This window comes from Arvicanthis niloticus, chromosome 11 (genome assembly GCF_011762505.2).
Source record: "Arvicanthis niloticus isolate mArvNil1 chromosome 11, mArvNil1.pat.X, whole genome shotgun sequence".
In the NCBI taxonomy this organism is placed as follows: domain Eukaryota; kingdom Metazoa; phylum Chordata; class Mammalia; order Rodentia; family Muridae; genus Arvicanthis; species Arvicanthis niloticus.
The window spans coordinates 70741885-70765339 of NC_047668.1; the positions used below are offsets into that span (position 1 = coordinate 70741885).

General features: G+C 44.8%; 1 protein-coding gene across 2 annotated transcripts in view; it reads left to right on the top strand.

Annotated features, from left to right (window-relative positions):
• Positions 1-23455, top strand: part of Camkmt (calmodulin-lysine N-methyltransferase) — a 353564-nt gene that overhangs the window by 322995 nt on the left and 7114 nt on the right. For both annotated transcript variants that reach the window (XM_034514512.2, XM_034514513.2), the window contains 2 exons: positions 5545-5619; positions 13177-13240. In XM_034514512.2, the coding sequence (XP_034370403.1) occupies positions 5545-5619; positions 13177-13240 (139 nt within the window). The remainder of the gene's footprint in view (positions 1-5544; positions 5620-13176; positions 13241-23455) is intronic.

A 23455-nucleotide genomic window follows, 5' to 3' on the forward strand; every position in this document is an offset into this window, starting at 1 on the left:
TCAATTAAATTGTATCATTGATAGCATTTAAAGCTATCTTTTTTAGCTTTATATACTCCTTTGTTAGGTTTTTATCTACTGTCCAATTAAAGCAAGAAGGATATTAGAATCTCTGATGGTAACTGGGTTTTGTCTGTTCCTGCAGCACTATCCAGTGAGGCGCTCTGTTACTCAGATGTAAGCTTGAGGGGACCAAGGCTAGCCTCCTTATCTGGCCCTTCAGCATGATGAAGCAATCTCTTTCAGCCCTAGAAATGTTTTTACTCTAAGAGCTACTGTCTGGGTTAAAATGTTTGTCCTGTCTTTTGAGTAGCATTCATGTGTCTTTCTCTATATTTTCCCTGTAACTCCTTTGTGGTTTTATGTATAAAATGATTCTGATGTAAGCCCTGTACACTTGGGCCTAGATTTGTTTTGTTCTTTATCTTTTCTTAGTACCAGGTCTGGATCAGAGTTTAATGCTCTATAACCGAGCTCTTTTTAATTTTTTATTATCTCCAAGCACTTTTTAATTTTTTGAGATAGGGCCTTGCTAGACTTTTCAGGCTGGCCTCAAATGTGTGATCTTTCTGCCTCAGCCTCTGAGTAGGAGAGAGAGAGAGAAAGAAAGAGAGAGAGAGAGAGAGAGAGAGAGAGAGAGAGAGAGAGAGAGAGAGAGAGAGAGAGACGCTCTCCCTGCCTTTGCTCCAGGAAGTGATCGCACTACCAGCCCCCTCCCACCAGCTTCCCTTGAATTCTCAGATAAAAGATACATGCACAGTTGTTCAATTTCAACTTGCCTTCTTGGCACAATTGTTGGGCACTACTATCTCCCACCTGGAAAAGCATGCCCTTACCAATTTCTTATCTCTGTCTCTCCCACCTACCCTATTCTTCAGTTGCTAACTCCCCCACTTTTGAGTTCTCATCTCTCCAAAGCATGACAAACTCCATTCTCCTTCCTTGCATCCCTCTGCCTGCCTCCAGAGACCAGGAAGTCCTGCCTGTCCCTTCTGCCCAGTAATTGGCCCATGGCTTTCTTTACTGACAGATCAAGAACCAACTGGGGAACAGGACCTTAGCATCAGAACCTCTCAGTGTGTGTGTGTGTGTGTGTGTGTGTGTGTGTGTGTGTGTGTGTGTTCTTTCTAAATATATTTTCTAAATTGTTTTGTTTTCAGTTGTTTTGGGTTAAGATGCAAAAGAGGTCCTTGCTATTTCATCTTTGCTGGAAGCAGACATCTTCAGAAAGCATTTTCATTAGGTTTCATATATATTCAGAGAACAGCTTAAAAACAAGAACCTCTAGTTACTGAATGCCTTCTGTATGCTAGACATGGTGTTCATTCAGATATTATATTAACAGTGTAGCTATCATGTGCTGTTCCAGGCACTGGATATGCATCAATTTCAACAGAATTTAAAGATTGACATCTGTGGTGGTTTGAATAAGAATGACCCTCATAGGCTCATATATTTGAATACTTCATCAACAGGAAATGGAACTTTTTGAAAGGGTTCAAAGGAATAGGAGGTGTGGCCTTGTTAGAGGTTGCAAAAGCCCAAGCCAAGCCCTGTGTCTCCTGATCTATCTGTGAATCAGGATGTAGCTCTTAACTACTTCTCTAGCACCGTGCCTGCCGTGCCTGCCACCGTGCTCCTGGCCACCATGCTCCACACCATGATGCTAATGAGCTAAGCTTCTGAAACTGTGAGCCAGCTCCCACTTACATGCTTTTATAAGGCTTGTCTTGGTCATGACGTCTCTTCACAGCAATAGAACACTAAGAGAACATCCTTGTGATGATTATGTTGCAGAGGGAAAAGAGAATAAACAAAGTCAGTGATTTAGCTACATAGCACAATAAAGGTTAATTATTACTAGAAAAACAAACAATAAATAACATAAAGTGTTTCTAATGCTGAACCAAAAAGATAAGAAGATGATTTTAAAGAAGGTGCTCAAGGAAGCCTGTACTATAAAAATATGACACATGAACAAAGACTTGGAGACGTGAATGTGAGCCACATGGTATCTGGAGGTGAGGTACTTGGTCAGAGCTAGAAGCCAGCACAAAGACTCTAGGACAGAAACGTGCTGGGGCCTTTAAGCATCCATAGGGAAGCCACTGTATGTAGAGCACAGCAGAAAGGAGAGAGAGTTACAGGAGGTAAAATCAGCAGGCCTGATGGCAGGGGTCTGGTCCTGGGTGTTTACTGTCTCATGGTGCTAGAGAAAGTGTCTGATCTAATATATGGGGTGTTTTCTGAGTGGGTGTGTGGGTGTGTGCATGTGTGTTTTGAGAGAAGATCTATGTAGTCCTGACTATGTAGATCTAACTGGTTTTTGAACTCACAGAGATCCACCTGCTTCTGCCTCCAGAGTGCTGGAATTAAAAGTGTGCCACCATGCCTGGCCTCAACAGGAACAATCTGGACGTTCTCTTGGGCAGAGATATAGGGAGGCAAGCAGAAGCAGGGAGACAAACTAAAAGGCTGAGATAATTCAGGTGAGAGATGGTGACAGTTTAGAATAGGTGTGAGCCAGGCAAGGAAGTGTGTACTGTAGCCCCGTTCAGGCACATGGGGACAGACTGGACCACTCACTGAGCTGGCATTGGGAAAGTGCCCAAGGGACTGACTAGAATGGAGTGTGAGCTGGATAAGAGAGTAGGCATTCGACAAGGATGGTAGTGTCATATTGGCAGGACCAGGAGACTGTGGACAGAGACTAGGGCAGAAAAACATCCTGAAGTAAGCTGGGAAAGATAGGAAGGGCTAGTCTGACAGTGACTGGGGGTTATTGATATTATCTAGAGCAGGGCTTGCTCAGAGTTATACAAGGATGGGAGCCAGGTTCTCCTTTGCATTTATAACAAGCTATGCTTAGAAACTGAAAGTAAACATTTAGAAATTGAAAGGAGTGTAGCAGTCAACAGACAGGGATCCCTTTGTGTTCTTGTCCTTGCTCTTTTGCATCCTAAAGAGTGAACCCAGGGCTCTGCCACTGAGATAACATCTCAAGTCCTCCCCTCACCCCTGTAAACCCGAGAGAGGGTCTTGCTGAGTTGCCCAAACTTGCCCAGTACTTGAGACCCTTCTACCTTACCCTCTTTCCCCCCACTTCCTCCAGTTGACTGTCTAGTTTTGGCTTTTCCCCTTTGAAATCTCATTTATCTGTGAATTTGTACTGACTTTTGAAAAATCAAGGGTCTGCAACAAGTCAGACACAAACATTAAAAAAAAAAAAAAAAATCTGGTCCTTCTTCCATAGCCAGAGTATCTCGTGTGCATGTGTGTGTGTGTGTGTCCATGAGACCAAGTCTCATCCGTCTTTCCAAGAAAGAAGGCTAACTAATCAGATCTAAAGGGTACCAACTCCACCATCATGCTCTACCTCGTGGTTTTAGTTAGAGGGACAGCCTGGTCTAAGCCTAAGCCTCTTGAAACCCAAGGGAAAGTGCCTCCTGGAGAGGTGTTGTGGGCTATGAGGCTGTGTGTGGTGTTTCAGTTTCTTTTAGAGATATGACTTTTCACAGCTTCTGAGCTAGTCCATAGTCAATTGCTGCTTAGACCTGATCACTCCAGTTGGCCTCTGCTGAAGCAGGAGGCTGAAGTGCCTCAGGAATCCAATGTTCAACCCCATCACTGTGTTCCCGCCATTTGCCCTCTTTCGCCTTAGCAGTGGCATATGAATCAGAAGCATCTAAGAAATAGCCATGATCAAAAAGGGTAAATTGCAGGTGATTTTAACACTTTCTGTCAACAAATATATGATGACTACATCATACTTGTGACTCCTGAAGCCCTGTCAGAGAGCTTTTCTTTTTGTTTGTTGCTGGTTTTATCCTCAAACTCACAATCCTCCTGTCTCTGCCTACTAAATGCCAGGATTCCACGCACATGTCACTATTCCCAGCTACTGTGTTTCAAGCTGTCTTGTTTTCATATAATCTTATAAAATCCTCGAGCCTCCATGTCCAAGTCCAGAAAAACCTGGTGTTGCCAAGTGCATAGAGTTCCTGAGGAATCCAAAAATAAAATAGGCATCCATCTCTTAAGATTTTAAGAGATTTGCTGGGCACCTTTGTCACTTGGCTCTTCTGTAGGCCTAGAAGTAGAAAACCACAAGAGCAATCTGTAAAGCTCACCCCTAGATCACAGTAGGTAGCCTTTTCCCCCTAAGCCTTCTTTAGCCTGACTGGATGTCTCAGCTCTCTCTGTAATGACAAGGCTGGATGGAGCATAGTACAGGGCCTGGCACACAGCATACAGTAGGTGCTCAGTAAGTGTGAGCCGGAAGACTGAGTGACCAGCTGGCCCTTGGCCTGCTTGGTGATGAGCTGGTGCATTTGATCTCCTCCACCTTAAGAATGTGATTACTACTTATATCTGGCAATGTGTGTGAAAGGAATTTGTAGACTGACCAAGGGTAACTCTCATTTTTGTACTCAAACTTGACTTTGTCTCTGGGAAGACAGAAGAAATAAAAACTTCACCCAAATAAGCAGATATAATTGTCCAGGTAAGGTATGATCACTCAGTCCATCTCTAAAGAGTCAAAGTAGACAGTAGCTATACAATTTTACTTTTAAAAGTAGTAACACAGGGGGCTAGAGAGATGGCTCAGAGTTTAAGAGCACAGGCTGCTCTTCCAGAGGACCTGAGTTCAATTCCCAGAACCCACATGGTGGCTCACAACCATCAGTAATGAGATCTGGTGTTCTCTTCTGGCCTGCAGGCGTGCATGCAGGCAGAACACTGTATACATAGTAAATAAGTAAATATTAAAAAAAAAAAAAAAAAGTAGTAACACGAATCATAGTTTTGGTGTTTGGGAGAAACACCCTTAGAAATGCTTTATTATAATAAAACATTAATCATTGCAGCCCTTGGCTGCGGGGAACACAGTGCACAGCTGGCTTCGGATATGTTGCTCGAGTTTTCCAGTGCATGCTATAATCTGTTGCCACTGACCTGAGGTTCCCTATCTGAGCCTCCTTTTGCAGACTGTCTGTCCTAGGGAGGAGTTCTAGAGTGTACTAAAGGCCTAAGGACATCCACGCACAGGAGGGCAGTTCCTTCTTTCCTTCTTGCCACATCGCTCACTGCATCAGTAAGAAACATGACTGACAGTGTCAGGAAAGATAAGAACACAGTAAATTTACATGACTTGTTTTCTATAAATTCCTATTTCTTTATAAATTTGTATTGCAGCCGGATGGGGAACATTCCAATGTCACTGTTCCTGCCATCATTGGGAAGGGGCAGGAGTCATTCTAACCCCTAAGATAAGGACCTAGTTTGTCTACAAAACCTATAAAACCTAGCAGAGACCCACCTCTCCTATTTCAGTAGCGAATTCTTCCTCTTCTGTATTTAAAGACAAAATAAAATACAGAAGACAGTTCCATCCTAGGGTTTATTATTATATCTTTTGAAATAATTTGTATATACCTTTTAAATAATTCCAAGTGCCACAAAAAATAATGTTAATAGCTCAAAATCAAAAGTTAAAAAAAAAATACCCTAAGTATAATTCTTAAAATCTTTTTTCTCCTCAAGCGTTTTACGATGGGATAATGAGACAGACGTCTCTCAACTGGAAGGACATTTTGACATTGTTATGTGTGCTGACTGGTAAGTACATAAAATCGTAAAACTCCTGTTAGGAAAAAGAGCTTCACTGGAGTGATTGGCTGCACTGCTTTGCTGACGGCCGAGCCAAGTCAACAAATGAAGCACAAAAGCCACCTTAACCTCAACAAATTAATATTCATCTCCATGTGACAGTTAGAAGGTAGTCTTCTATCACACAGTAACTTCTACCACATTATTTCCCAAAGATTGACTTTCAGAAGCATTTCCATTTTCTGGAATTGCCTCTGTTTCATGCTTGACGTATCAGTAAATGGACGACTTAGGCAAATTGCAAATAATTATGGCTCGGAGAGGAGCAGTCTGGAGAAAAAGGAGTTTATCAACACAAACAGCTCAATTAGCTTACTTCTTGGGAGAGATCCGACTACCGATATGAGGGAATATACGTGTGTGCACACAGATGTGCGCTCCGGCAGATAAACATATCTGTGGAATATCTTGGGGGAAGTAGCCTTTCTTAAAGTGTATGTGACAACTAATGTTTTCAGTGCACTCGAAGCTGATATTTAGTCATACTGAACACAAAGACCACACGGTCACATTTTATTCTTATGCCCACCTCTGTCTTAATCTGATTTTTTTTAAAAAATAAATATACCGTAGACATTTTGTCTTGCACCTTACCCAATCTACATTATATATTTGTAAATGGAAGTCGGATCCCGAGTTACAAGGTAAATATGCATAGGCCTTTGTAGTTGTTTCCACTAATTTGGTGCATTCTTCATTCAGTCTGAGGAACTCCAGCATATGGGAGCCGTGGGCCATGAGCAGGCATTCTGTCTGTTGAGAGGAAGATCTTACGTGTAGTTTCACCATGATGACAATGGCTTTAGATTTGAAAACAAGCTCACATGCCTACCTATGTTACACCGGTGAGCCCAAGGTCCAGAACTCAGAGCAGACTTCAGCTAGAGGAAAGCACATACATTTTCCAGGATGTGACCTTATCATTATTTAAAAGATGATTCCCAGTGTACAACTTTTCCACCACCAAAGTCACTGAGAGAGATTAGCTTCGGTTTTTTAATCCCCTCCTTCTTCTCCCATTATGACTACTATTATTCTCTCTCTCTCTCTCTCTCTCTCTCTCTCTCTCTCTCTCTCTCTCTGTGTGTGTGTGTGTGTATACATGTGCACTTTGCAGTAAATATTTCGTTGTACTTTGAGCTGAGAATTCCCAGTTTTCCAGAGCCATGCTGGTTACTTGCACTGATTGCTGACACCCCCCCTCCCCTTTTTCCAAATATGGGGGAAGCCTAGATTCCCAGCTGATCATTAACAACGTGCCTCCAGCATGTTGGTCCCCCATCTAAGCAAAAAGAAGCTCAAAACAGGCCATGTGATTTACCAAGTAATTTAGTAAATGCCTTTCCTCGCCCAGTATGAGAAAAGATCCTCTAGGTTTCATTGCACAGATGAAGAGAATTCAGGCAGGATTAGATCAGATTAAGCAAGAGAGTCAGCTCAGGGAGCAGCAGGAAGAGAGACCAGGGCAGAGTCTTCTTGAAGGTTCAGATTCCGGTCAGGTCACCCGGTGGGCTCTGATGAGGAGGGAGAGGCCGGTCTGGCAGAGAGATTTACAGTTAAATAGTTCTGCACATAAATATCAACACAACCTGGCTTTGTCATGCTTGTGCCATGGACACTCACACACCGTGCCATCCTATTTGTACCGGAGGAACTAGCAGAGGAAGCAAGAGTTAAGCTCCCCCTGATTAATGTTCTCAGTTAGGTTAAAAATAGCTGCACAACGTGTTTAAAAAATAGTCCTTTCCCTCCCACCTGACCGACAACAGGGTCTTATAGAATTGATAAACATGGTACATATTCGGTCGAAGGCTTTCATTACAGATATATAACACAATACAATCTTATACACACACATCTGGTAGCCATGGAAGAATTATTTATGGATTCAAATGAAGTAAATGCCTGAGGCTTCATTTTATAAATGGCTTTTTCTATGCATGACTCGATGGTTAAGTTTTTTCCCCCTGGTGTTATAAGTGCCAGAATGTCAGCCTGTCTGTAATTTCCCATTTGTAAATGTAAAACATTAAGCTAGTCTTACAGTGCCGCTGATAGTATTTCCAAAAGAAATGCTTTGGTAATGGTCTCTCTTCATATTCAGGGAGATGGGTAAGCTGCTTAGAAACTTGGAAAGTACAGTGATGTGTAATATCCATGCGGTACATCTGGCAGTGAAGTGCGGGGTTCCACACGTCCCTAACATCCGGTTGGTTTGGTGCTGTCCCACAGGAGTTATTGCATAGATGCTGGTTTTATGGGGCAAGCAGACCATGCTGAATTATCTAGGATGCTGCAAAGGGGTGGAAGAAAGCTCTCTGTGGACGCTGCCTCCAAGATGAAACCCGAAATATTCAATGCCAGAAAGCAGTGTCACACTTAAATAGATCACGTTAAGTCTCACGCCATCCTTCATCACCGTCAGTGAATGAGATCCGGAGTGGCCACAGGAATAGGAGGCGTGAGCTGAAGTGTGAATATTAGGTGCATGGATTAAATTCTTACTGAAGCATTGCCAGCAAGGGTGGCATTGTCTGACTCACTGAATGGCTAACCAGTGGCACTTCTTGATCCCATTTACATGAAAACAAGCTCTATTCACAAGCCTGTTCCAAACCCATACTGTGCTTCAAGTAAAATGCACGTGATTATGTGCAAGTGGTGATATGTTTATGCTCTTAAATCATTCACATATTCCTATATTTACATTCAAATGTTCATAAACCTGTGGGCAGTGGGGGCGAGGGGGGGGGAATAACTCATTTCTCAGAGGAGACAGTCTCTTATTCCCGATCCAAATTTAGTCACTCAGCTAGATTATAAAATAAAGAGGGAAGCTGTGAGAGCTAGGCATGATTTCACTGTTCAGCATTTCTGACAATGAAAAATAGTTTCATGGTTCAACAGTTCCTAAATAACTTGTAAAATGTCAACTTTGAAATAAGCAGAGCGAGACATGGAGGTACATTCACACCTACAAAAGGGGGGGCACTATTGACAAACATCAAACTATTAGAATATTCAACAACGGGTAGGGGGAAACCTGCCTATTAAGTTCCTCTGTTGACTTGTTCACTGTTAAGTTTAATAAAGGCATTTCAGGCTGCAGGAATGCAGTCCAGCCTGTCCTTGCTGTTTTAGGGAGAGCAAGCGCTTGCTAATTCTTAGCCCACCTTTCCAAACTCTGCTCCTAAGAGTCTTTTTTTTCTCTCAGTCCAATGACTGCATCCGTTTATCTTTACCCATTTGATGGCTCTTCGGTTTGTTGTAGTTCTGCAAATATGGCTTTCTGCAAATGTGGCTTTTGTGAGTTTGACTTGTCACAGGCTTAGAAAGCATGCCTGAAGCCTGAAGTGCCACCCGCTGCATGACTCATGGAACTGGGTGCACGGACTGTCTGCGTATCTCTATGTCTGAAGCTACAGGCTTGGGAGAAGAGTGGGAGCAGGTACATGGGCCTGTTACCCTACCTGCCTTCACAGGCCACCTTGCTTGTTCCCTAGGCATTTTTACACTGGCCACATACTACAGGTTGCTTCCTTCTAAATGATGAAGAAATGTTTAGCTTTTAAGTTGCTTTTTGTGAAAAAGTTTTCCTCCCCCCTCCGTCAAAATGCAAACACCATGAGCTCTAACAGTCCCTGGTCTTCCAGCTACTGTGGTGATGGGCAGCCTGAGCACAGCTCAGAATCCCTGCCCCTGAGAAGGCCTTAGCTCCAATGTATTCAGCCCTTTCACCTCACCTGGGAAGTCTCAGCCTCTGTGGAAATCCCAGAAGAGCCCAAAATCTCACAACTAAAGGGGCAGAGCCAAGTGAGGTTAGAACATCCCTAGGCACTCCCTCCAAAATGGATTCCTCGGTTGAACGTGAAATCTAAAGCAGCAAGTCTCACCGTGAAGACTGCGTAGGGGTCTTCCTCTCTGTGCGGACTGACACAAAGAATCGGCTCCTGATGCTCTCTCTGTATGAATGCTTTTCTCTAGGAGAAGGACTGTAGGTACTCGGAGCTCTGCAGACGGCTAGGAATCTTAAGGAGCTGATGAGGAGGATTCACCTCTCCTTTGTCAGAAAATCTGATTCAAATCAGTAGAACAAAGCGATTGTTGCTGCCACAGGCAATGGCCTAGAGGTGTGTGTGTGTGTGTGTGTGTGTGTGTGTGTGTGTGTGTGTGTGTGTTTTAATGGACAAACTGGACTGTCAGGGTATTTTGATCTGTAACTGAAGGGCGAGTTGGAAGGAATCTCCATCCCCATCACTGACCCACTCTGCCTTTTTAAATAGATCCACTTAAGCTACTGCTGTTCTCCGAGCCATTAGGACTTATTTAAGGGGTGAATTTTCAGGAGATTACATATCACTCCCACTAAAGCACATTGAAATTGCTCATATGACGTACCCCACAAAGCGTTATGAATTCTGCATCGAAGCTAAGTAGAAAAGTGAGCTTGCTCGGAATAAAGATCTTTCAGAGGACTACAAGAATTACTTTTGGGAAATTTGATTTGGAACGATGGGGTAGATGCCATTACCTTTGAAATGACTGTGTTCGGAATGTGTTCCGGGTGTTAAAGCTGCACTTTGCAGTTTGCTGTGATGTTAACCTCTTTGTCACCATTTCGAACGCACAGTGGGAAGAGTGCTTTGTAAGGGCACGCTGGAGGCTCAGCTGGCGGCAGTGCGTGCTGTTCATCCCTTTCCAACAGTCTCACCAGCTCTTAGGAGTGCAGAAATAATCCAAGAACGGTCCTTTGCTGAGCTGCTGTGTATCCAGCCAGCCAGAGGTCTCCTGTAGGTCTCTTGTAGGCCTACATAACCAACACAGTCAATATGCCAACAATATCAAGCTGCAGAGACTATCTAACCTCCCTAAAGAATGAAATGGAGTGTCTTGTAAAAGACAGAGTTCCAATCTGATGTGCTGCTTATCAGTCTTTAATGATTACAAATCACCGTTAGTGGAACATTTAAATTAAGTATCGTCTTTGCCCAAGGATTTAAAATGCAACTTTGTGAAAGATAAAGCTTTCCCAGGTTATCCTGGTTGCTAGGTGGAAACAAAGTTTATACAGTCGGTAGCTCATCAGATGAAGATCCATTAGCCAATGTTTCCGTTGCTCAAAGCACCTTTCCGGGACAGGAGATATGATACAGCTTAGTGGTAGAGGGCTTGCTTAGCATGTGTGAAGCCCTGGGTCCAGTCCTCAGCCTTGATTACTTCAGAATCAATTGGTCTCTCGTCCTCCTCTCTCTCCTCCTTCCCTTCCTTGTTGCTCTTTATAAATGCCCAGCCTGTGTATTCCCTCGTAACAGCATAGGCTTCAGTGAGATGTCTGAGCATTTATGAAAGGCAGACAAAGGTTGTGGTGTGGAGGAGCAGAAGCATGTAGTGCTGGAGAACACAGAGCTGAGGTCTCTACCAGAAAAACTGCGGTCCTCACGGCAGCTCGAACATTTAAATTAAATTAAAGGAGTTCCTTTAGACAGGGTAACCCAGACTGGCCTCAAATTCATGATAATCCTTTGATGTACCACCACGCCCAACTCTTGCTCCCCCTTCCCAAAAGGAAACTCATCAAATTGGAAGAGCACCTGGGTGGGAAAACATCCTGCCTAAATGTTGATGCAGACCAGTAACCCTGGGCAAGGCCTCTGAGGAAGCTGTGTAGGGTCACTGAGACAGACACTGCATAAAAACTTATCAAGGATCATGATGAGCTACCTCAGGCAGTGGAGACAGTACCATCTAGATATACTCTGAGGCCATGAGCCATAAATGAACTCTGAAAGTTTGTTAGGAGTTGAGCTTGGTCTATTTAAAGTTTAGTCCCAATGCAGAATATCTTCCCTCATATGGCATAAGTGTACAACGATTATGAATTAACATATATTAATTTGATGCCCACCACAGCCACATAGGTGGGCCTTTATTGACCAGAAAACTGAGACCTTGCATAGAGCACGTTACCCATCGTCACATGGGTAATGAACCAGAACTTCATTAATCCTGAACCACACACTCCCACTTCCTGTTACCTGAGGGAGGACAACAGCCCTCAGTACCAAGCACCAGTATTCATGTTTCAGAGAGTCAGCTATATATTCTGCACTCCAGCATTCGTCCTCACCAAATGATGGATCCTAATATGGCGCTCAGAAAGAAGTGGCCCCTCCCAGCCGGAAACATCGCTTTGTCTCGGCAAAGCACTCTAGCCTTGCGCAGAGGCCTCTTCGAGCTGCCGTGAGGACCGCAGTTTATCTGGTAGAGACCTCAACTCTGTGTTCTCCAGCACTACATGCTTCTGCTCCTCCACACCACAACCTTTGTCTGCCTTTCATAAATGCTCAGACATCTCACTGAAGCCTATGCTGTTACGAGGGAATACACAGGCTGGGCATTTATAGAGAGCAACAATATAGCTCACAGTCTGAGAGTCTAGGACAGCAGTCCTTAACCTTCCTAATGCTGCAAACCTTTAACGCAGCCTCATGTTGTAGTGACCCCCAACCGTAACATTATTTTGTAGCTTCTTTATACCTGTAATTTTACCACTATTATAAATCATAATGTAAATACCTGCGTTTCCCAGCAGTGTTAGGCGACCCCTGTGAAAGGGTCATTTGATGCTCCCCCCACAAGGGGTCTGGACCCACAGGTTGAGAACCATGGGGTAAGATAAGCACTTCATCTTTTCTTCTAAGCTAGTGCCTTGAAAATGTTGCCTCTTCTAGCAGGAGGGGACCCTGTATCTTCTACGGCAGAACAAAATAGTACCAACCCAGTCACTTCAGAGGTTAAGTCTGTAGCCCAAGACTGTAGAGGGGACACATTCAGCCATAGGACTGTGGAAGTTAACTTGCCACCAACTGCTAGGTGACCCGCACTCGAGTCTTGGGTACATCTGTTTAGATGAAGAAACTACGTTCCAAACCTGTTGGAGAAGATGTGGTGAAAATAAGGTACCCTTGAATTACCAACGGCCCTCACTCGAATCACCCGAGCTGTGCTCTGGAGGTTGTTGCTCCTGGGGCTTACATTGGGTCTTATCTTTGAGCTGTTGGAAATCACTAAGATCCACCCTCCTTCACCCTCAGTATTGCCCCCGTGGTTTGGTACATGGGGCTGTTGGTTTGCTCTTAGCATGCAGCCTCACAGTAGTCCTGGGGGCACCTTTGGTCTACTGGACACTGGGCTCTAACAAAATGAAGTACTGAGTGCTCCATCTCCACCAGGTGATTCTTATTTAAAAAAAAAAAAAAATCTTGGAAACTGTCCCAGTGACATTAACACAGCACAGTCATGTATGGACTCTGACACTGACTGCATTGGATAACTCTGATCACAGTATCTCCTTTTTAAATGTCCTCCAGCAAGGCCTTGAATGGGCGGGAACAGTCTTTCTCTGGTGTTGTGTAAACATGCAATTAGCCTTGCACTTATCAACTTCAGTATCATTAGGCTTGCAGACCCAGTTTAATCTGGATTCTGTTCTCTTCTCAATGTCAGCCTATTTCTGGACCAGTACAGAGCCAGCCTTGTTGATGCAATAAAGAGATTACTCCAGCCCACAGTAAGTATGTTTCTATTTTCTCCTGAACACTGGCTACAGAATAATTAGTCTGCGCACAAAGATGGAGAGAGTAATGGAATGGCGGGCGGGATTCATGTCATGTAATACTTTAATATTTATTATGTTCAGCTTCAATTGGGTCTTCTGATCTATCAGGTTCTTTCCTAATCATAACTAGGAAACTTCTTACCCTTGGCCTTCTGATAAGGAACACCGTGGGTAGTAAAATAAATGAAACGGCTTCAAAGATAGTGTGAGATGATTTTTATCAAAGAATTTCTGGAGTCTTTCCCTTTGATAACAATATCTTCATATTAAAGTAGAATTATGATATTGAAATTTTTATGTTGACTTCTGTCGTTTTAAATCCCTTCAGTGGTAACCTTTGTCACTGGGTATTTATTTATCGCATAAGATTACTTTTTTCTTTTTTATTTCTGTTTATATCAAAGAAAAAAGGACTTCCAGATGAATCTGTATATTAAAAGTTCATTGCTTTAAAAGGAAGCCATTATTTACATATTATAAATATTAGGTCACAATGAAGCCAAGCATGGCATAAAATAGTGTGCACATTTTTACATTTATATACCCATTTATGCCTGTGAGTAAATTACAGAGTTTGTATCCACTCTTATTTTGTTGAGCTGTTATACTAGGCTAGGAGGTCCTGTAGACTAAACGGAGAGTTAATATACATCTATTTAAAGTAAGAAAACGACTTTAAAGCTCATGCATTTAAAAAAAAAAAAAAACTTACAAGTACGTAAGACTCTTTGCCATGCCACGGGAATTTAAAATAGGCTAACAGTTTTAATGTAATCTAAGATAAGAAGTCATAGTTATCTGATATTACTGCTGTGTGTATGTGTGTATCCGTGTCTGTGTATTTTCTAAAGTTTTGTTTCTGAAGTCTTTTGTGAAAGCCTTGTGACCTCAGTGAGACTTATAGACTAATACCTTTCAATCTTTCCTTTATATCTTTCTCACACCGAAGACTCCCAGAGCAATTTGATAATCATCCATTGCTTCTACACTGTTGCTTTTTATTTCCTTATCTCTCTCTAGTTCAGAAACTTTAAATAGGCCTCTCAGAGGAGTAACGCTTTGTAAGTGGCAATCAATTCAATTAAATCGGCCTTCTCCATTCTGCTTCTGAAGTGGGAAGTAGGTCCTGAGGCAAGGAAGGGACATGTGCCAAGCTGCTGCTGGCTGCTGCCACACGGAGGAGGCCGCCCAAGCTGAGGGCAGCAGAAGGGATGCTGAGCCTCTTCTGGGCCTCTTCATCTCCCCTGTTAGCCTTGGAGGGTGCTTGCAAGCATTTGCAAGACCAAGATTCTCAGGGAGGGCACTGAGATGCTTGGATGCAAAGCGTCTATGAAAATGTCTCATACATAAACACAATGCTTTCAAGGCCTCCGGGATCTCACACGGCACAAACAGTGCTTCACTATCACCAACACCCCTTCAAAGCCTATTTGTGGCAAATACTCCATTTTGCAGCAGATTTGCATGATTTACAATAGAAAACTGCCCAAGCTATGAATAGACCTAAATGCAGATTGGACTGGAATCTCTCGAGGCTCTCTCATGGTTGTTAAACCCTGAACCATGCTCTTCCCTGTCTGAGGTATATGGCTCCACACCACCCACTCTGAGGCAGGACAGCAACCCCCCTGACTGACAGCCAGTTCTTAACCTTATGGCAGAAAAGGCCAGGGCCAAACCCTGGAGCAGGTGACACTTCCACTGGCTCCAGACAGAAGGCTAAGGCCCAACCCAGCTGCAGCATCAGAAGTGGGAGTAGGATTCCTTACTTGGGTTCTTCATAGGATTGCTGGTGTCCACGGCCACTGAATGTTCTGGTTCAGGGGGCCTACTATCAGAGAGGAAGTCTGAAGCAATGAATAGCATATGGCATATGGACATATTGAAACTATCACTCAGAATCTCAGGTCTGTAGAGGCAGGGGACTTGTACCCTGGACCTCTGTTATTCATTGGATCTTAGAAGGGTCACATGGACTAGGCAATAAAGAGTCCCAGTGCTGGTGGGCCTGGGGCTTCTCACGTACTAGTGAGGAAACCTCTCAAGGCTGGCTCTCATAATTCCAACGGACTTCCCCACTGAGTAGACAGTCACACTTCAAGTCCGAGATCACGTGTAATGGCTACAATTAAAGCTAAGTGTGAGTTTATTTTGAACCTAGACAATTCCTCCATGGTTCTGTGGCCCAGTGTATGAAGATAGTCTAAGTGTCCACCGGGGACATAAGATGGAGGAGGATTCTGGTGGATTCAGAGCCCTTGGTGGTTCAACATGGGATACTGCAAGCTCTCAGGGTCTAAGCAAGAGTCCCTAGAGCAAGAGTTCCCAGAATGAGCTCCTGGGAGAGACATTGTAATGGCTGGACTGTGGTGGTGCATGCCTGTAAGCCTAGCATTGAGGAGGCGGAGGGAACAGGATTATGAATCTGAGGGCAGCCTGGACTGTATGTCAATTTCAAGGCCTGCCTAGACTACATACTGCGACAGTAAGTCTCCGGAATGACAGCTGGTCTTCTCTGCTACTCTAGCAGCTATTGAGGTTAACACAGGAGACAGTGGCTCTAAGAAGTAATGGCAGCCTGGCTGATGGGAAGCCGAGTGTTAGGTCCATTTCAGCACTAACAGGCTCTGAGGCCTCCTGTCATGGCCCATCTGTCCCCAGCGAGAGGAAACTGAGAGTTTCCTAGTGAGTCTGTCAGCTCCAGGACCCTAAGTCCTACTTGCCAAGGTAGGCACAGTTAGACTCCGAAAATGGAAAGCATAGGGTCACTTCTGGCCAGTGTCTAGTGAGTTTCATTCTCTGGAAACCTCAGCTTCTTCTCTGTAAAATGAGAGAAGCCAATCCACTGTGGTGCTTGCGACCAGAAGGTTTAGAAACTTTTTGACTGCACTAGGGGCAAGGTACAGGAGGCAAGGGCTTTGAGAAAAGCTGTCAGGAAGGGAAGGCCATTTCCTCGCCCAGACCAGGGACCTCTGCGCATGCCCATCTGCACTCGCTGCCCTCTGCTGTGCAGGAGCCCCCAGTGCAACAGACCCTGACTGGCCCCGGGGGCACTGCCTACTGGGTGCATAGTGACACTTTTTACTACATACAGCCCTCCTAGGTAGGAAGAGAGCCAGGGCTCTATCTGTGAGAGTTCAATAATCACAACATGGAGCTTAGGGTGTCAGGCCGCGGGAAGAAGCAAGCTCTGTACTTTTGAGGCGTATCTTTACTTAGTTTCGAACCCGACCAGATTAGCGTTTGGGGATTCAGAGGGTCCACAAATAAATGAAACAGAAAAAGAGGAAGCATTCCCTACTTTTCTGTTCTTAAAATGGAGCAGTCATAAATGAGGGGAAATAGACGGGTGGCGGTAAGGGGGGGGGGGGGGTCCCAACAGCAGTGTTTGATCCTAAGGCTGACCCCACGGCCTCAGCCAGATAGTCCCAGAGCTTGCAGAGTCACCAGCCCTGAGATTCCATCAAGGAATAAAAAACTCCACCAGCCTGAGACAGACTTTTTTTTTTTTTTTAAAAACTCTGAGGGAAAAAACACAAAAAATTACATATGCAGTCGGCTTCTGTCCAAGTGCTAGGAGGAACTTTCTAGAAAAGAGAGACATTAAAAAAAAAAAAAAAAAAAAAAACCCTGATATCAGTAAGTTTTACTCATCCCAAGAGTCGGCATTCCCCACTAGTCTCCCCTGTTGGTGAGTGGTTTCTCCTTGCTGATGATTGATGGCGTGTCTGCTTAAGGCCATGTTCCCTAAAGTCTGTGACAACAGTCATGTCCTATATCAGAAGACCCGAAAGCAATTTGAAATCTGGCCAGAGCAGCCTACACGTTGAACAGCACTGACAAACAACAAATGACACCTGCTAATGTCCCTCTAAAGGGGTTGTGTGTCCCAGAGGGCCTCCCGGGCAGCCAAGCAGCAGGAGACCACAAGGAGGCGATGCAGATAGCACTCCAGCTGGTTGTCACTGTCCAACTGGCTGCCAGTTGTCCACAGCTCAGAAACATCACTGTGGCCAGTAAGATGGCTCAACAATAAGAGTGCTTGTCATGCAAGCCTGCGGACCTGAGTTCAACCCCCTGCAACACAATGGAAGGAGAAAACCAGAACTCGTTCTCAAAAACAAACAAATAAACAAAGCCTGGATGCAGAGTGGGTGCATGTCTTTAATCCCAGCACTTGGGAGGCAGAGGCAGGCAGATCTCTGTGAGTTCAAGACCAGCCTGGTTTACCTAGAGAGTTACACAAAGTCCTAGTTACAGCTAGGACTACACAAAGAAACCATATCTCAAAAAACAAACAAACAGAAAGTTGTTCTCTGACTCTAATATATGCACTCATGTGTGCCTATATACACACAATAATGAAAATAAACACTAATAAATAATATCCTTTAAGTATCACTGCAGAATTCATATAACCTTCTTCAAAACCAGGAGTCACAAAATCTTAGGAGCCCTGCCTATGTCCAGGGAGTCCTGTACTTGGAAACCATTTTAAAAGACAATTTCTTCTTATCTCATCTTATTTCTTCTTTCTCATCTTTTTAAAAATCTAACATCTCGGACTGGAGAGGTAGCTCAGCAGTTAAGAGCACTGGCTGCTCTTCCAGAGGATCTGAGTTCAATTCCCAGAAATTACATGGTGGCTCATAACCATCTGTAATGGGATCTGATGCCCTCTCCTGCAGTGCATGAAGTCAGTGTACTCATATACATAAAATAAATCTTTTTTTTTTTAAATCTAACATCTGTGTTTGTATCTGTACAAACACCTTTTCTGCCTATCTGAGGGAAATTGCCATGTGTGAGGAGTGGGCTCCATGCGGTGGCTGAAGCCGTGCCATAAACCACAGTAGGAAATTCCTTCCTACTGGCCAGTCCTCACCAGCTCTTGGTGAGGAGCTGTTCAGCCATCCCTTGCTCACCTCATGGCAGAAATGGGCTTGTAAAACAGAGAGCTCCTAGGTGGCTCAGAGGCCCTCAGAACATGGGCCCCACCCTGAGAAGTTCTTTCCTAAAGGCCTTGATTCAGCATGCGCCCTTCACAGCCTACCAAGATATGGGGTACAGACTCTGGGGTTCCCCAGAATTAAGGATCTGTTTGTAGTGATGTGATACACCCACACTGTTCAGTGCTAAATACAGCCTGGTGCTGTCCTTACCAGCGTATGAAGTGTTTGAATTTCTATCTTCTGTAGAATGTGTGATGTTCTAAGATGGAAGTATATCCAGGTAACCTGGGCTATATGGCAAATCCAAGGCCTTCCCGGACTATATAACGAAACACTGGTGTACAGGAAGTAGTCCATAATGAGGCAGGCTTTTCCTATTGTTCAAGCACTACTTGGTCTCATTTGACATTGGAACATGAAGTTGTTTGTCATCTACAGAATTTATGCTCATGAGCTGCACACTTGAGTCCGCTAACAAAAAATTATCCGAATATCTTCAATAAGTTTATGGGTTTTCTGTTGGGCTGCATTCAGAGCTGTTCTGGAATACCGGCTGCCACAAGTAGGCCCCAGGCCCCAGGCTGGACAGGCCTGATGGTTTTGTTTCATGAAATTCTTGCTAAGCAACCATGGTCTGCCTGGCCCTGTGCTCCAGAGCGTGGAGATGTGAATGTAGAATGTAGAACGGGCAGCACTGTAAGGCAGGATAGCTCAGTAGGCAGTCACACAGGAGCAACTGGCAAGTATAACTCAGCATGGCCAGGCCAGGAGTGAGGAACCAGGAAGAAGTACAGGGGGACTGGAGGCCCTGGGAGGTTTGCCTAAACGGCTTTTGTTTGCAACTTCATCTCAGAGGCATCAGAGGGATGTGCTGTACCTTGGAGGGATCGGAAAGAAGCCACTTCTCTAGTGGAGGGAGCGTGGATGCTCACCTGTGGAGGGTGGAAAAGCATGGTGCCTGCCTGCAGTGTGCTCTGGCTTAACTGTGTCCACTTTGGAGCTTGGGCAGAGGCAGAAAATGAAGCTAAAAAATTACTTTGGGAAATGATTTTGTGAAGCTGGCTGTGCTGTGATGAAGAGACAAAGCCTTACCAGGGAAGGACAGAGAGCCATGGAATGTTGATGAGCAGTGGTGTGGCCACTCAAATACTGCCAAGGGGCCAGATTGCAGTAAAGGAGAGTCTGAGAAAAGCAAAGCTCCTCGGGGTTCCACCATGGGCCCAGAAGGTGTGGAGTGGATGTCCAGTTTCTGCGTGCCTCTTGGATGCTCGGTGCAGAGGTAGGGCCGGAAGACAGGGAGAAACAATGCAACCCGGCCGCAAGGAATCAAGGGGGTGCAGATAGTGTGAGACACAAGAGCAAAGGCATGGGAACCTGAGGAGGCAGGAGGTAGAAATGACTGCCTGGGGAGGCCAAAGTGTAAGTCAGAAAAGGCCTCAAAGGAGCGGGCATCTGGCCTGGGTGCTGAGGAATGAGTAAGAGTTTACCAGGCAGACAAAAGCAGTGGAGGCAGGAGAGGTACAGTAGCCTGGGGAATGTTTGCAAGTTTACAGGCACAGAGTTCCGTGGAAGAGCACAGAGCTGTGATAACTTCAGTTTGACAAGAGGTCCAAGTGAGGATGGGACAGTTGTAGATACAGGTGGGAGCCAGGTCACATGGGGCTCTGTCTGCCATCCCAAGAAGTCAGAACCCATCTCAGGGGTTTCTAAACCCCAATTTATTGGAAAGACTCTTTGGTCAAACTGTCTTGCCAGCATCCCAGTTAAAGAGATGAAAATAAGGTTGAGGTGTAGCTCAGTGCTAAAGCACATGCCGTTCACAAAGCCCTGGGCCCAAGAGCCAGCACCCAAAAAGGAAGAAAGGAAGGGGGGCGGGGGGAGAGGGAGGGAGGGAAAACTGCTTCCAGCCCTGATCTTGGCTTGTGGTGGTGGTGGTGGTGGTGGTGGTGGTGGTGGTGGTGGTGGTAGTGGTGGTAGGTTTTGGGGGTTTTTTTTGTGTGTTTGTTTGTTTTTGTTTTTGTCCCTAAGGTCCCCCTCAAGCAGTTGAAGGTAGGGGGTGTGGCAATAAGGTTTTGAAAGACAGCTCCTTAACTACCAGGAGTGCTGGTGTGTGCCTGCAATCCCAGCACTTGGAAGACAAAAACAAGAGGAGGGGTGGGGTTTGAAGCCAACCTGGGCTGTGTGAGACCATGTGAAGAAGGGAATGAGGAGAGGAGGAGAGAAGGGAAGGAAAGCAGAAGAGCAAGAGAACAAAAAAAGAAAGAACACACTGGCAGTGCTGTGGATCCTGGGCCTCTGGGAGATAAGGCACACCACACAGAGCCTCAGCTCTGTGCATCTGGGAGTGCGTGCGTGCGTGCGTGCGTGCGTGCAAAAATAAGCACGTACTTAAACATTTAATCAGTATTTAATATTTGGCTACCTGGAAGAGAAAGGGGGTGAAGGTATTTTAGTGGCACGGTACATCTCTGTTTTAAATACATCTGAAGCGCCCTTATTTCCCCATGGGAATATGGAGCAGCCTAGCAGAAGAACAGTGGACCTCAGGGTGTAAACAGTGTCTTTGTTGGCAAGTGGAACTTCTCTCTCCTCTCTCTAGGGATAACTGAATTCCCTCCACTCTGTGCCCATCAGTCAAGTGTTACATTCCACCGCATGTTCATTCTGAGTTTTAAAAATGATTCCATGGCCAGGAAGTTGTACTTTGGTAAATTGGAAATGATTTTCCTAGGATAATATGCTAATTTTATACCTAACTTGTTTTTCTTGTTTTGATTTTCTGCAGCCAAATTGTAAGACATGTCTGTCAGTTGTAGTTCCCCGCAGACATGCCGTGCTCCCTGGCAGACACTGGGAGGCAGGATGCCTTCAGAGGCACTCATTGCAGCATGGGACAGAAGCTGATAGATGTCACTGAATGGATGGATGGTGTGCTATTGCCCTCCTAAACATGAATCCACATCTCAAAGTATCTGTATTCAGCAAAAGGAAAAACCATTTCAAAACTCATAACTAACTCTGGACTAACACTCCTCTCCCTCCTTCTCATTGTGTAGGTGCTGGGTTGGTTAGTTAGGTGTCCTCTGTAGGCCTGCCCTATAGCTGGCTTCTGTAAAAAGTCCCTTGGAGAAAATCTGTTCAAAAGACTAAGCAGTAGAGTGTGGCCTTCAAATTCTCAGACTGGTGTTCTTCAGGTTGTTCAGCACCTGGATTTAGTTTATTCTTTCAACAAATATTGACTGAGTGCCTACTATGTGCTAGGCACTGAGGAAGTGCCCTGCACAGAGTGTTAGAAGCCCCTCTTGTCATGGAGCACACAATCCAGACAGAGGCATCCTGCAATAGCAAACAAGGATACAGTGTGTGTCTGTGACAACAGGTACTAAGAACAAAGCTAAAGCTTCGGCGGTTTGGAGAGGGGAGGGGAGGGGGTGCCTTTATTCTGGATGTATTTGTTATCAATGGATGGTAAACTGAGCCTTAGGACGAGGAATTATGTTTAGTCAGAAAACACTTCTTAGCCACCCACTTCTAACACACCAGTGAGTGGAATGTGGGACGTGTGCGCTTTGTGGATGCAAACATCAACTCAGCCAAGGGTGCTGTCACCTGAAGCGCTATGATATATAGCTTAGATGAGAACGGTAAATAAATCAACTCCTCAATTCTAACTGTATGACAATCTTTGCAGGTGACTTCGAAGTGAAACTTCCGTTATTCAAAACTCTAGCATGGCAACCAGTCCTTTGAAATGACTGAAGTGACCACTGGTGTTCCCCCCCACCCCCCAAAAAAAGGGAGGCTTGTGTTCTCCTGCTAAGACCTTGTACTATATCTAGTTTCACATGCAAATGAATTTTTGCTGCTAAGTTTGAAAACTGCCTGAAAATAGCAATTGATATTGGAGAAGCTGACAGAACCTTGAGTGTGGTGGCACGATGGCTGCAGCTGTAATTATGTGCCTGAGTGTGTATGTGTCTACGTAAACACAGTGTGAAAGTGCACGTGCTATCCAGGGCACTGGGTCAGTGGATTTCCTTGCAGGTAAATGGGGTGGGGTGAGGATTCTTAGAGCACAGATGAGTAATATGGGGTTTGCCCAATCTTATGTCTGAATGGCCTTGCTATTCAAATTATTTTCACATTCACTTCCTTTGAGCCTCACAGCTCACTGGAAGGGAAAGCAACAAGGCCATGCAGCTTGGTTCTTCCCTTTAGATGGATGAGCAAACTCAGCAGGTCAGCCTGGAGGGCTGCAGGTTCTTGTGTGCAGGATCAAGAGATCAGACGAGACCAACTCCCAAACCCCTACCACTCAGCTGGATAGCTAGTGGTTCTGACTGTCCTGAGATGCCAGGGCTGTCTGATGGTGGGGATCCATGTTCAAGTCCAGGATTCTTTCCATCCCATGGTTCCTACTGTTTCCCATACCCTCCTCTGCATGTTTCTTTATCTGTAGAGTGCAATGTCTAGTCTACAAGACTGTAGGGAAGGGTGTCGATGTGTTTGAAGAGGGCCCGTGGAGAAGCAGCTCCTGCGTAGTAGCTGTCATCACTGTGGCTGATAAGGACACTATGGAAGAGAGAGAAAGGGCGGCCATGTTGGAGTCGGGTGGATGAGCTTCTAATCAAATCTGAGTTTACCCCCAAGACACTTATCTAGCTTTCTGAACATCCTGTAAAACAGACCTGAGGGCGAAGACTAGAGGTGACATATGTGTAGATGCTAAGCCCATGTCTGACACACTCCAGCAAATGCCTGGTAGGTGTGAACAATAACTTTCTGTCATAAGAAACTTGAAGAAGTTAGGCATGGTAACCCAGGCCTGCAACTGCAGACCTCAGGAAGTAAGGGCCAGGGGAATGCAAATTCAGGGGCTAGCCTGGACTACACAATAAGACAGTGCCTCAAACAACAACCCCCCCCCCAAAAAAAAGGAAACTGGAATATATTTAATAATTTTCTCAGAACTTAATGAGATAGAGTTAACAGAAGCATGCAGATGTTTGTTTCTGTTTAATGGGGAGAAAATTAGATTCAGAAACCAGGCCGTTCTGTATACGTGTTAGGGGATGAGGGATGGCAAATAACATGCAACCAGTTATTAGTAAAGGGTCACTATGAACTGTCCTGTCACACACTTCAGCTTTCTGAAGTCCAGTGTACATGTTACTCAGCTTTTCCTCATGACCACAGTCGTCTTCAGACCGTGCGG